This window comes from Aulonocara sp. 'chitande type north' Nkhata Bay, linkage group LG17 (assembly GCF_057382095.1).
Source record: "Aulonocara sp. 'chitande type north' Nkhata Bay isolate Kocher_YH1m ecotype deep benthic linkage group LG17, A_spYH_male_GT1.1, whole genome shotgun sequence".
Taxonomy (NCBI): domain Eukaryota; kingdom Metazoa; phylum Chordata; class Actinopteri; order Cichliformes; family Cichlidae; genus Aulonocara; species Aulonocara sp. 'chitande type north' Nkhata Bay.
In genome coordinates, this window is record NC_141360.1 from 6884204 (window position 1) to 6898440 (window position 14237).

The 14237-nt window shown below is 41.4% G+C and overlaps 1 protein-coding gene and 1 pseudogene across 1 annotated transcript in view; one reads left to right on the forward strand and one right to left on the reverse strand.

The window, feature by feature from the left end:
• The first annotated feature begins 1751 nt into the window (after positions 1-1751).
• LOC147309572 (enkurin pseudogene) lies at positions 1752-2584 on the forward strand (annotated as a pseudogene).
• Positions 2585-8326: 5742 nt separating this feature from the next.
• LOC147309573 (inactive tyrosine-protein kinase transmembrane receptor ROR1-like) overlaps positions 8327-14237 on the reverse strand; it is a 36978-nt gene continuing 31067 nt past the window's right edge. Inside the window, exons 6-10 of the mRNA XM_086269886.1 lie at positions 13586-13605; positions 13128-13287; positions 12227-12454; positions 11661-12025; positions 8327-11462 (exon numbers count right to left, since the gene is read on the reverse strand). Of these exons, the coding sequence (XP_086126012.1) occupies positions 10760-11462; positions 11661-12025; positions 12227-12454; positions 13128-13287; positions 13586-13605 (1476 nt within the window). The 3' untranslated portion in view covers positions 8327-10759. The remainder of the gene's footprint in view (positions 11463-11660; positions 12026-12226; positions 12455-13127; positions 13288-13585; positions 13606-14237) is intronic.

Here is a 14237-nt window from a genome sequence, read left to right on the forward strand (position 1 = left end):
TTCCTCATGGTTAGAGACAAATGCAATCGCATGGCAGGATGCTGTAAACGGACCAAACTTCAGTCAGGAGAACAACTGAGATAATTCATCCACAATACAAGGTTAGTCATTAATATACTGCAACAACATGGGAATAGAGCAGCTGCCAGAGAATTCAACATTAATGAATCAATGGTACAGAAGTGGAGGAAGCAAGAAGAATGAGTTTAATAAAGTTTGATTTATCTGACTGCTTTGTTTCGCTTAATGTGCCTTATAATCCCGTGCACCTTATGGTCCGAAAAATACGTACTGCACACTGCAGTTTAATGTTGCAAAGCACCTCTTTTTAACTTCAGTGGACATGGTTATGCTCAGGATATGTCAGCCCATTTCTACTGGAAATGCCTTTTGGTTAAACTTTCAGCAAGGAATTTGCATTTGCACTGTTACATTTTTATAAAGCTTTAATGTACATAAAAACCAGCTTCTTGTTTAAGTGAAAATAAATGGAAGGTTGTCTTTTTGCGCTAGTAATGTTGTAGAGTTGTATTTTGTCTCGCATCAATTATATCGTCAGTTATATCGTTATCGCAAATTTTCAAGTATATATCGTGATAAATATTTTTGGCCATATCGCCCTGCTCTAGCCACAAGGATCAATTCTGGGACCAACTCTATTTAACCTTTATATAAATGACATATTTAATGTATTAAAGTTATTAAAACTAGTCATATTTGCTGACGACACCAATATTTTTTATTCTAACGACGATCATAGTGACCTAGTACTTAACATTAACAATGAATTAAGGAAACTAAAAATATGGATGGATGTTAACAAATTATCTATAAATTTGAGCAAAACCAAGGTAATGTTCTTTGGGAATTACAATGTAAATGTAGATATTGCAATAAAATTAGATGGTGTAGACATAGATGTAGTATCAGAAATAAAATTCTTGGGAGTAACGATTGATAGCAAATTATGCTGGAAATCACACATTAGACATATACAAAATAAAGTGTCTAAAAGTATCTCAATCATAAACAGAGCCAAGTTCTTCTTAAACTACCATGCATTGTTTTTGTTATACTGTGTACTAGTCCTACCATACTTGACTTATTGCGTAGAGGTGTGGGGCAATAATTATAAAAGTTCTCTGCACCATCTGGTCACACTACAAAAATGTGCTATAAGAGTAATGTATAAGGTAGGATATCATAGTCACACTAATATATTGTTTTGGCAGTCAAAACTATTAAAATTAACTGAGTTAGTTGAATACACGACTGCTCAACTTCTATATAAGGCAAATAAGGGTATACTGCCAGAAAATATCCAAAAGCTCTTTACACATAAAGAAGGAGGTTACAATTTGAGGGGATGTAGTAACTTTAAAAGGCAGAGAGTTAGAACTACCAGGAAAAGTTTGTGTGTGTCTGTGTGTGGAGTGAAACTTTGGAACAGATTGGATGTCGAGCTCAAACAATGTCCAAATATTCATCTGTTTAAATTGAGGTACAAAAAATGTATATTGTCAAGGTACAAAGAGGAATCGAGGGTGTGATTTTCCTTGTTTATATATAGAATGTTAACAACAAATTTTTTTCATAATTCGTACAGTTCAAAGTGTTCAACAGCAGCATAAAAAAATATTTATTTATTTTTTAACGTAGGTCAGTTTGTTTCATTTAAATTGACCGTTAATCAACTAGCTGGTGTCAAACAAATTTGGAGATTTTAAGGCTATTAGCCTTCAAAAGAAGCTACGGCACTCTTTCGTTAATCGCCTCTTTATTCATGATGTCTGAAGATGTTCATCTTCCAGAAAGTGCCTTCAATCTCCTTCCAGTGGAAGACAAAAAGAAGGAAAAAGCTCCCAGATATATATCAAAATTCAGGCCTGCAGTTATGTTGGAGAGAAAACTGGTGAAGGAGCCGATAAGGACGATGGGACCTGCCAGATTGGAGTTGCCATCTCCAGAGAATTTCCTCAAGAAGCATTCGAAAGAGCCCAAACTGCCTGAACAGACACAGAGCTCCAAAGATGTTCATAAAACCTGCTCTTTCACTGAGAGGAAACCTCCAGTCCCCAGAAGGAATGACAAACCACTGATGGGAATTCACACCAAGAGGGACTTTTTAAAGGAAACACCTGAACTGGTGCCAATGAAACCACAGCCTGCATGCGTAGACACCAGCAAGGGGCACAAACAGGTGCTGGAAAACTCAGGGCTTGTCCCAAAGTTCATCACACGAAAGGACTTTGGTAGAGTACCAGCGTACCTCCAGCAGCGCAGCGAAGCAGAGAGGAGGGCTCGAGAGGAGTATGAAAACTTTGTAAAAGCAGAGCGGGAGCAGAGGGCCATGAAACACATAACAGAGGAGGAGAGACAAGCCATCCTGAAGCGCCTGAAGGAGACCTGTGATAAGCTGCATCACGAGTACCAGGCCCTTCCCCTCATCATCGACACTATGTCACAGAGGGCCACCAAGGACTGCCTCGAAAGGCAAATGAAGCAGCTGGAGGACGACATCAACTTATTCGAGAGGTTCAAAATCATCTACATACCTAAAGATGATTAAACTCAGCAGAGATGAGATGCAGTGTAGTGAATGTTGTTATTTGCCCCATTCACGAGGAAAATAAACTGGTTGATTTACTGTAAAAAAAACAAGAAAAAAACAACAACAAATAGCTATATAAACAATTATCTTATAGAGTTGAAATGGACACTGTTGATATTGTCTTACGCTGTTGTTATCGCTGCTATCTCAATTATTAGGAAACAGTAGACCAGAATTAATTCTTAAAAGTAAAATTAATGAAGTTACTACTATATAATGGAAGCAAACTTCATTGATATTTTTATAGCCAAAATATAAATAATAAATGGAGAGGATGTATTGATGGTGATGACTGTGATACTCAACGGTGGTAACAAAGACTGTATTATTGATGCTAAATATTTGCACTACTGTATGTTGTAATTATGACAATGTCAATTTTATAATTGTAATTGTATGTCATAAATATTTAAATGTACTGTGTAGCTATAAAATTTAAAACTCAGATAAGATTGTAGGGGTGGGAGTTAAAAAGCTTGTCTTCATTCCACTCCTTTTCGAGCTAAACTTGTTTTTTTTTGTGTGTGTATAATTAAGTGTGCCTATGCAAAAAGGCACACTTATTACTATTGCTCGGATTTATTAAGTGTGCCTATGCCAAAAGGCACACTTCTTATTCTTTCTCGGATTTATTATTCTTCTTCTTATTATTATTATTTTCCTTTTTCCGCCTGAAATTTTGGAGCGTAACTCATCCCACAGTTTTGACACAATGAATTGGATTGGACTTGTTTGAGGGTAGGAAATTTGTCTATCGCACAGATTTCTTCAGATTTCAAACTGTGGAAATGAACCACTTTTTTCTCTCGTCATAACTTTTTGTTGGATTTCCACAGAGACCTGAAGATTTCCATGACTGTTCACCAAAGCCTGCTGTCTCTTACGGTGAAAGAATGATATCGATACTCCAAATAGATTTACGGTGTGTTCACACCGAACGCGATGGACGCGAATAAAACGCCCCAAACGCCCCTAATTTGACGCGTGTACATTCGCGTCTCAACGCGTGTCCAAGAAAAATCCATCGCGAGTGAAAATATCATATTTTGACGCGCGTGAACCGGAAATGTGGGAGGAATGTGGGAGGGAGTTGTGCCAGACCGGTGTTCCAGATCAACTGGCGTTTAGATCAACTGGCGTTGGTCGAACAGATGTGTGACACTCTTGCGTTTCAGTAGCTCCTACCGACAAACCAGCAAAAAAACGCCAAATGTGTCACCTGTGACACTTGTGAGGTTGTCTCAAACACACTCCGTCAGTCTTGATGCTGTTGAACAACAAAATGTTTAAAATGTGGCGAGTTTACCTGGTGATATCCTCATGCGCGACGCGATCGCGAAAACAGCAAACAATTAACACCACGCTGATGTTGTTCACAGGACAGCAAGAGTAAACGATCGGGAGACTCCTGTCGTCGTTATCGTTCCACTCGCACGGTTTATTTCACCGAATTCAGCGTTTTTGCTCCACAACTAAAGCGAGCTGTTTACTTTGTGCACTAACATGGACTCGAGTCAACCAGCGCCACCTCTGGCCAAGTGCCACAGCCTACAGCCAGATCAACCTGTGACACACATCTGCAGCACGTTTGATTTCGTTTCTTGCACAACACATTTGTACCTTTCAATTGTGTCTGTCTGTGAATCATGCAAATAAACCTTTGAAATGAATGAAATGATATCATATATTCCTTATTGGCCTACATTTGTACAAAATTCCAAATTATATACACAAAGTCATAGAAATCACCACTCCAATTGGTCATCATGATGTTGATATTCTCTTTTCCCATAACAATGAAATACACCTTGGACAAATATGACACATCGATATTTCATTAGTGTCGTCACATCACATCCTGTAAGCATCATCTGCCTGTGTCCTTTCCCTGGAAATTAATATTTCCAGCCAATATAGGCAATCCATCAACATGGCTGGAGAGTTGGTAGTTATATATAAAGTCAGTGACTCAGGTGTGTCGCTTGGTTTGTCATCTGTTTGTGAGACTGGAGGAGACGCAATCTTTTGTTTTAAATCTTAGTTAGGAAGATTCCTGTTTGAAAACAAGCACGTTTTGTGAGAAATGCAAGAAGTACATCTGCAGAAAGTACACAGTTACATTCTGTCCATCATGTGGACAAAATTGAAAATGTTGAGCATTGAAAAACTGAGAACGTTGGGCAAGTTCAAAAGAAATGTGTTTGTAAGAACGAAAAACCAAATTGTTCCTAAAATAGTTATGGAAAGTCTAACTGTTGTATGTCTGTGTTCTACATGTTTATCTGATGGGAAATAAAGTTGCTATTGTTTTATTGCAGTTTCTTGACAATTCTGAGTGGATTTACACAGTACGGATCTAAATGACCCGCAACAAAATCAATGTCATTTTTTTGTTCTTCAACATAATACAAGGGTTCATTTCCAAAACTTGCCTATGATCTTCAATTTGTAGCAGATCCACTATCACACAGCAGCTAGAGCAGTTTCAAATGGAGGTCAGTTCACTGCTGCCATCTGTGGCCAAATACCATAGCCCACTACTAGATTAACTTGTGACACATCTTCACCTGCTGCTATGATGACATTGAGTAGAGGCTGAGTGGCTGCACTAACCCCTGGTACATTCAAATCTACCCACAAACATGTTGAAAGATGCAATGGCAGCAATGTGGATTGTCAACACTAAAAACAATCAGTAAGCAAAGACAACAGGGATCACTTTTTACTGTTTATTTAGCACCCACAACATTTGTAGTCGCCTTCTGCACAGGGAAAGTCCACACACACTGTGTGGTACCACTTTCCACAGAAGGTGCATTCAGTCTGCAAGATTGAATGAGATTGTCAGAGTCATTGTCTGACTGTTTATTACTATTCACCTGCGGTACATTCACAGTAACTGCCATCTCCTTACAAATGTTTATTAGATTAACCACACTTATACAGACTGTATATAACAACCAACTCTGAAATGTTCGTTTGCAGAGTAAAGACACAGACAGACTACGCTAACGGCATGTGATGTTACAACACTAGTGAAATATTAGTGTCATTCCATTCTTTTCAAAGGTTCATTTGCATGATTCACAAACAGACACAACTGAAAGGTACAAATGTGTTGTGCAAGAAACGAAATCAAACGTGCTGCAGATGTGTGTCACAGGTTGATCTGGCTGTAGGCTGTGGCACTTGGCCAGAGGTGGCGCTGGTTGACTCGACTCCATGTTAGTGCACAAAGTAAACTGCTCGCTGTAGTTGTGAAGCAAAAACGCTGAAACCGGAGAAATAAACCGTGCGAGGGGAACGATAACGACGACAAGAGTCTCCCGATCGTTTACTCTTGCTGTCCTGTGAACAACATCGGCGTGGTGTTAATTGTTTGCTGTTTTCGCGATCGCGTCGCGCATGAGGATATCACCAGGTAAACTCGCCACATTTTTAAACATTTTGTTGTTCAACAGCATCAAGACTGACGGAGTGTGTTTGAGACAACCTCACAAGTGTCACAGGTGACACATTTGCCGTTTTTTTTGCTGGTTTGTCGGTAGGAGCTACTGAAACGCAAGACTGCCACACATCTGTTCGACCAACGCCAGTTGATCTAAACGCCAGTTGATCTGGAACACCGGCAAGATGGCAGCTGTCGAGCTAGCGCTTGAAGAGAGAGTCTCCCTTCTCTATGTACTGTGGAGAGCAGAGCAGCAGCGTAAAAGACGTCCTCGCCGTACCTGGGTCCATCAGGTCCTCCAGAGGCATGAGCAGTTTGGTGAGTTTCACCACTTGCTCCAGGAGCTGCGCCTGGATGACGGCCGATTCCAGCGCTATCACCGTCGGCCAGTTTGAGGACCTGCTTTCCCTCGTCGGTCCCAGCATCGCCCGCCTAGACACCAACTACAGACGCTCAATCCCACCTGCAGAGCGCCTGTCCGTCTGCCTGAGGTTAGTAAAAGTGTTTAATACGGTAGTCCTTTATTGATATCTGTGCTAATATGCTAATCCATCCAGTTATACACTGCTAACATGGATGTGCTATGCTAACAGTGAATGCTGTCGATGTTTACTGAAAGCAAACTGTGGTACAGAGACGACTCTTTATAATATTTCTAGCGATACTCAGAAGGTCTCATCAAGCCCCGATTTAATTCGATTTATGCTGTTATCAGTGTTTGCGATGATAGCATGGCTGTGGTGTCCTATCAATGTATGCGCTCGGTGTTTGCTGATATCAAACTGTAGCATTAGCACCACTGAGTTAACATTTGTAGTGATACTCACTCCTTTTTATTTAGACCTGGTTTAATTCTGGGATAGTTGAATATTTGTATATAATCCCTGCAGCTGTCAGACTCTATAGCAGGGGTCACCAGCCTTTATTAAAACAGAGTTAGATCAAACTGAACAGTTTGGTTCATCTTTAGTTACATGGTTCTATCTTGATAAGCTGTCTTATCACAGATTAATTTTTCAAAAATATTAATGATTTAAGCAAGGAAAGGGCTACATGTCAACACACAACTCTTTATTTCTATTAATGTCTTACTTCATTCCTACCTGATTGACATGTTTAGGAATTATGAGTGATTGGCTCACTGTAGTGGCAAAAGTTGCTACCAATCAAATTATGATATGTTAAAGTTAAAACAAAACACAACTGTTTTAGATATGATCTAATATACATTTTGTAATTATCCTTATAATTACAAAATGTTTTATGTAAGATTTAAGTTTTGTGATTTAAATCTGACATCACAAAAGTATTTTGGAATTTGAATAATGTATTTTGTAACTGCAGTACACATAATACTGATTTTGAACAATTTTGTCCAGGTTCCTTGTCACCGGGGACTCCTTCACGACCAAGCATTCAGTTACGGAGTCGGTGTGTCCACGGTGAGCCAGATCACCCCCCAGGCAGCGACGTCCATCTGGGACTGTCTAGTGGACGACTTCATGGCTGTGCCTTCAACTGGAGACTGGCGGTCCATCACAGAGGGATTCCAGGAGCGCTGGAACTTTCCTCTGTGCTGTGCAGCTCTGGATGGGAAGCACATCCAGACAAAGGCACCCCATATATCATATAGGAGACACACACATTGATATACACTAAATATTTATTTCATTTCTTTTTTGTGGTGCCCAAATTTATGCACCTGCTTGATTTTGTTTAAACAATTATTGCACACTTTTTGTAAATCCAGTAAACTTCTTTTCACTTCTCAAATATCACTGTGTCTCTCCTGTATGATATTTAACTGACATTTTTTATTGTAACAACTAAGGATTTATACAGGAAAATAATGTCTATTAACAAGGTTGCCCAAACCTTTGCATCCCACTGTATTAGTATATTTTGTCATTAGTATAATATGAAATAAATTCTACATGTGTCAAGTCGTGTGCCAACATTTGCTGTGTAGTAGAACTGAGACATTAGTCATTATAAAAATTTATTTGAAATAATATTAAAAGTCTCAAACAGAAAAACATTAAACATAAATATATAAAATATAAGAATTTACAGAGAGACAGGAATAAAAAGGACCAGCTGCTCTCCAGAGCAGGAACAAGGCTGAGGAGGAAATGCTCCATTGGAGACTGGTGTGGCCTCTTCAGGGACTCCAGGATGGCCAGCTCCACCGCCGATGGACCGTCCAAAGACATTCAAAACTGTTCTCAGAAATGGTGATTTGGTGGCCCCCAGTGGATTCACATTGCTATTACAAGTCTGTATTCTTAAAACTGATCGATCATACAACAGAAGCAGCGGGATTTACCAAACATTATTTAATAAATGATTTTGCAATACAAAACATCTGTGCAAAAATATTCAGACAAAATACAAAGCCAAGGCCTCTCTTGATCAATATGCATGTAAACCTGTTATGGGTACACTGGCATTGAAATATACATATACTTTTGTTTCTTCTTACCAATAAAAGACAAAAAAAGGCACTATAATGAATTTTTGCCAAATACAAAAATACCTAAACTTGATTAAGATTCACAGTCTTGTGTACAAGTGGTTTGTGCACTGCTATATTAGTACATAGACTACATAAAAAAAGATGACTGTAGCCACAATGACGGCACCCAATGGTTGAAACCTTCACTTGAGCATTTTCACTTTTATTATTTTATTCTATTAGACTCTGTACACTCATACGGTAGCCATGCCTTATACTATTCTCTGCCTTATTAGCAATTGTCAGTGACAGCATCCTTAACAAAATGAGAAACGTCCTGTATTAATAAATAAGGCTTCACTGATGTCAAAAATCAAGTGAGAAGTGGACTGGACTGGGGGAGTCGCCCCCTGTTGGCCATCAGTGCAGACTGCGTTGGCCTTGCTTTTTTAAATCTGGAAGCAAAGTCCAGCTTATATATACAGTCTATGTTAGTATTCGTACATCATTTACATGGGTAAAGATGCTTAGGTAGCTCACTCTGCTTTAGATAAATAGAATCACAAAAACACACAGAGAGGAAAGGCATTTGAAAAATACACTCTCAAATGATTTCAAATAGCATGGACACAAGAGCACACCCTTCATGCTGCTAATAACAGCCAACCAGCTTCACTACTGACCTCTACTCACTTGAATGCTGAGGAAAACTAAAGAGCAGTAGGATTTATAAAGACAACTGAATTTGATTGTGATGCCATTTTTGCAGCTACTTTTTTCTTGTTGCTACATTTCACGTGTCCACTTACTTTACAACTCAGAAATGCACTTTATTCTCTGCATGTCCTCAGTAAAAACAACCCGGATGTGTTATTGCTGTAGTTAAAACATGCACTCAGGAACATTCGCACCCATTGATTGTTGACTTGACACATTACTGCTGGTTTTCTGACTTTTGTTTTTAGGGAATGAAAGAAGCTTCATATTTGGCCTCTCATAAACCATCGTGGATGGCTGAGGCATAGTTTGTGCGGCTACGAAACTGAGACTCACCAAACACACACTTCGTCATCCTTCACTGGGAAACAGACAAAACGGTCAGACTTTTTTTTCAGGTTGTACTTTTTCTGTTAAAAGCTGCACGTGCTGAGCTTTTTTTTTCCCATCTCCAAAATGAAATCCGTAAAAACTTTCGGAAAAAACATAAAAGACTGTATCCAATCAATTATGCGGCGAATGAAGTGTTTGCCCTGAGAACGGTGTGGGTTAGCTGTGGAAGGAAGCGAGTGCTTTGTGATGTCTTTTGTTCATCTGCAGGGGGCCCTCTTGCCAGTTCTGAAGTTAGATGCGATGTCTCCCGGAGAAACAAAACTGGGGGGCGATGATGAAAAGAAATGATACTTAAAGGGAGGCCGATCAGATAAACTTCTAGCTTCACTGTGTCCGGTCTTCTTGTTGCAGACGTCTCAGACAGCGTGATGAAGTTGGAAAATAAAAAAACAAAAAAAAACAAAACACACATTCAGCTGTCATTCTCAAAGGGACTTCTTAGCACCTGCATTAGTGCTTTCATAGCTGTTGGCAGCATGGGAATTATGCATGCTAACATAAATGTTACTGATTGGTTTATGAGGGCCAAGGAGGCATCATTTATTGGAGCAGGCCACTGTTGATCGTTTTTATAAAGTTACTCGCCGTTTCAATTCGCGCTCCCTTGGATATTTGATTTTTTTGTGTTGACAAGCAAGCCAATGAACTAGTTTAGAAAAAAAGGCACCTGAAAGTCATCACATGAATATCCATGTCTGCCTGACATCCTGTAGGAAAAAGTCCATCGAGTGGGAATTGTTTAGTTTTTTTTTGTCTGATTGGAACACAAACTGTTGAATAAGGCCACGGGAAGAATGTTTTCACCTTTAAAGTGTTTTACTTAATAAAAAGTTCATTTGAATATATATCTTTGTATTTCATTCATTCATTCAGGACCTATGTACTGTATTTACACAGAGGTTAAAATAACATTTTCAAACCATGATAGTAAGTACGCCTCCTGTAAACAGTAAGGCATGACAGAGTCAGACAGCTGCTTATATAGCCTGCTTAGTGTTTCTTGGATACCCAGATGTGTGGCACGCTCCATCTCTGTTGGGTCTCGGTAAGACCAGAGAAGAACTGTGACGCTGCGCCACTGGCTGAAGCGCTAAACGTCTCATATCTGGGATCTAAGCTCAAAGAGGTTGAATATTTACAGGTCTGCAGTGATGACTGAGTCGTTGTACATCAGCACATCAGAGTCAGGGGTAAGCAGTGCTGACGTCTGAGACACGTGGTCCACCATCCCCTTCTGGGAGATTTGTCCGTACACCTGAGCCGACCCTCCGCCGCTCCCCGGCATGATGCAGTGGGACAGCAGCGGCGTGTTGGCGTCATGGTTGGAGCCCGTAGTGGAGGGCACGCCGCTGACGTGACCCGTGCTGGTGGAGCCGCTAGCGCTGCTGGGGGAGCGGCTTTTTGGAGGGGGCAGGTGGTGCTGGATTACCCTAGTAGGCGGAGCTGGGGGTGCAAAGTGAGCTGGGAATGCTGCGTATCCTGGCGGGATTGGGTATCCGTTGACTGGGATAAAGCGCTGGTGGGTTTGGGTCACGGCCATGGGCGTCCATGCTGGAACTGCACCCATCTGTCCCGGCGCGGGAATAGCCTGGGCTGGGTAGAGGTACCCCGCGGCGGCGGCAGCAGCGGCAGCATAGCGTGGGTTGCTAAGGTTGCTGACGGGGCTGGCGCTGAGCGAGGTGGTCTGAGTGGTGGCGTTGCCTCCTCCTCCAGAGGGCGTGCTGGAGCTGGCGTGGGACGACAACCCCTCCCAAGCTCGCAGGCGGGCGTGAATATCCTTGAAGCGCGGCCGACGTGCTGGTCCTTCCTGCCAGCACTCTGTCATCAGACCATAAAACCTAAAAGCCAACAGAGTTATTTCATTACCACAAACAGCAACAATCAGACTGCTTCTAAAACTCTATTTGAATTGAATACACTAAACTAACCCTAATACCAGAGTCCAATAAAGACACTTGCACACTTGAGTTTCACCATTAGCTGGATGCACTATCTTCTTGTATACTTCTCATATTGCACCGGTAATTGCAACATACCTTGGTGGGCAGTCTTCGGGGCAGGGCAGCAGCTGCCTCTTTCTCACCATCTCCATCACTTCCTGGTTCGAGAAACCATAGTAGGGCTGTAGCCCGTAGCTGAAGACCTCCCACAGCACAACTCCAAACGACCAGATGTCCGAGTCTGTGGTGAATTTTCCCGAAGCGACGGCCTCAGGGGGCATCCAGCGGATGGGCAGCACAATTTTAGGCTGGAGGCAGTAGTAGTCTGAGGAGTAGATCTCTCTGGAGAGACCCAGGTCAGAAATCTTGACGTGGAGCTGCTCGCCTACCAAAATGTTCCGAGCTGCGAGGTCCTTGTGAACGCAGAAGTGGCTGGCCAAGTACTCCATCCCAGCAGCCACCTGGTTCACAATATTTAGAAGACGTTTCAAGGAGCAGTGAAAGGTAGACATTAAAACACTGATTTTAATTCAAAGTTTCTACATGAGCGATTAAGATCATCATCAACATTTCATGTAAATGGTTCATGTTTAAATGGAAGGCACAACAGTACTTCTTCCACTACGCTTGTAGCCAACTACGAGGATGTTTTTAGATCCTACCTGTATGGCCATATGCAGAAAATCTCCATGATCCAGGCTGGATTTCACCGTGCCGTCCTCATCGCTGCTACAGCCGACGTCTGAGTGTGGCGAACGCATGATGAGGAACTCGTGGAGGTCACCTTGGGGCAGAAACTCAAACAGCATGCAGACTGGCTGCTCCTGGGTAACCACACCCACCAGGCACACCAAGTTGGGGTGCTGAAGCTCGGTCAGCACTGCGGCCTCCTTTGATGAAGTTGGATAAATAACGGTGAATTTCAAAGAAACAAACAAACAAAAAAAGGTGGCTGGCAGGTTGATTTCAACATTTACTGGAAAAGTGGATATTTACAAAAGATGTGGGAGTTTAATGGAGAAACTGAGTCTGAAACTGTGTGGCTTTGACAGGTGATTATAAGAAGATCACCCAAGCTGGTTTCACAACGGCTCATTGATCACTTTTGAAATTGAGTCGATGGCAGTACCACTTTAAAATGTGGGCACAGTTCAGGTCTGCCTCACTTTCTGTAAACGGAAAGTGAGGATTACGTCTTACACATGCCGACTGCCTCAATCCGCCGTCACATCTAAATTTATCTGGACAACCTTCCACCAAGTTACAGTTTATTTTGGGAGCTATTTCCAGAGAACTCATCTACAGTTGAGCAGTTCAGCCGTCTCCAATCTTTCACCGCGTCTACCTTCTATAGACATACAACAAGCCGTGCTTGAAATCTTGTGGGCCTAGACGCCTTTCCTCTAAGAAAGCAGCCACATGTAGTTTTTAGCAATAGGATATTTTAGTGGTACATTTCATTTTCCAACTCTACACAAAGACGACTGATGTGGCTTCATTATTGTATATATATACATTTTTTATGTGTGTTGTAAAAACGGTTAATTTAGAAACATTTCTTACTTGCTGGAAGTCAGCCCACTGCTGGGCATTGGAAATGTCTTTGAGGGTCTTTATGGCCACAAGCTGGGCCTGGTCCATGCCCGGCAGATACAGATGACCTTTGTAGATCTTCCCTAGAGTACATTCTCCGAGCTCCTCCATGAAACGGACGGCTGATAATCAGAATCAGAATACTTTATTGATCCCTGGGGGAAATTATTTTTTGTTACAGTGCTCCATTTTAAACCAACATTAAGACAAGACAGACAATACACTAACTAAGAATAGTACAATATATACATATATATACATACATACATACATACATAAGTCACTTATAAATAAATATTTGGAAAAGAAACATGTGTAGTTGTAGCAGCAAACAGTGTGTTAAGTGGATGCGTTGTACAGGGAGATGGCCACAGGCAGGAATGATTTCCTGTGTCGTTCAGTGGTGCTTTTCGGTAATCTCAGGTAAGGGAAGCTCCTTGGCCTTGCTCTACAGAAAGAAGGAGGAGGAAAAAAATGGTAAGGTGACATCAACAGGTTGAAAACACATTCAACAAAAATGAAATCATTACTTTCTTTGTCGGGTCAGCAGCCTTTCATCACCGCTGTCCTTGTAGGGAAAAGAAAACATGATGTCGCTGCTTTCAATCTGATGTAGGCGAACTGCCTAATATAACACCAAATCCGTGTTTGAATTGTAGAAGAAAAATAAAACTATAGCTCAGAGCTGATAATTCACGCAATCAGACTCAGCCCATTACATCAGCCCCCAAATCGCCCCTTTCACGCCTCTGGAAAGCGATGTGGGAAAATTGCGAAATCTGGCAACATGTCGCAGCTTAAAAATGTCATCTGGCTGACAGGTTAAGCAAAATTTGGGAAGATGAGGCAATTAATTCTCTTGCCAGTAAACCCTAGAATCAGCTGCAACAATAGCAGAAAACAATGTAGCGCTCCCTGTGAGGGATGACTTTGCTTTTTCATCTTTTGGAACTCACTGAGGAGTGCTCTGACTGGAATGCTGGGTTACAGCACATCTAAATCCAACAGGAATGAGCTGGGCTGTGGGGTTAGGACAGGGTCAGGCACGTTTTGGAATTCATTTAAAGTAAATTGCAGTCA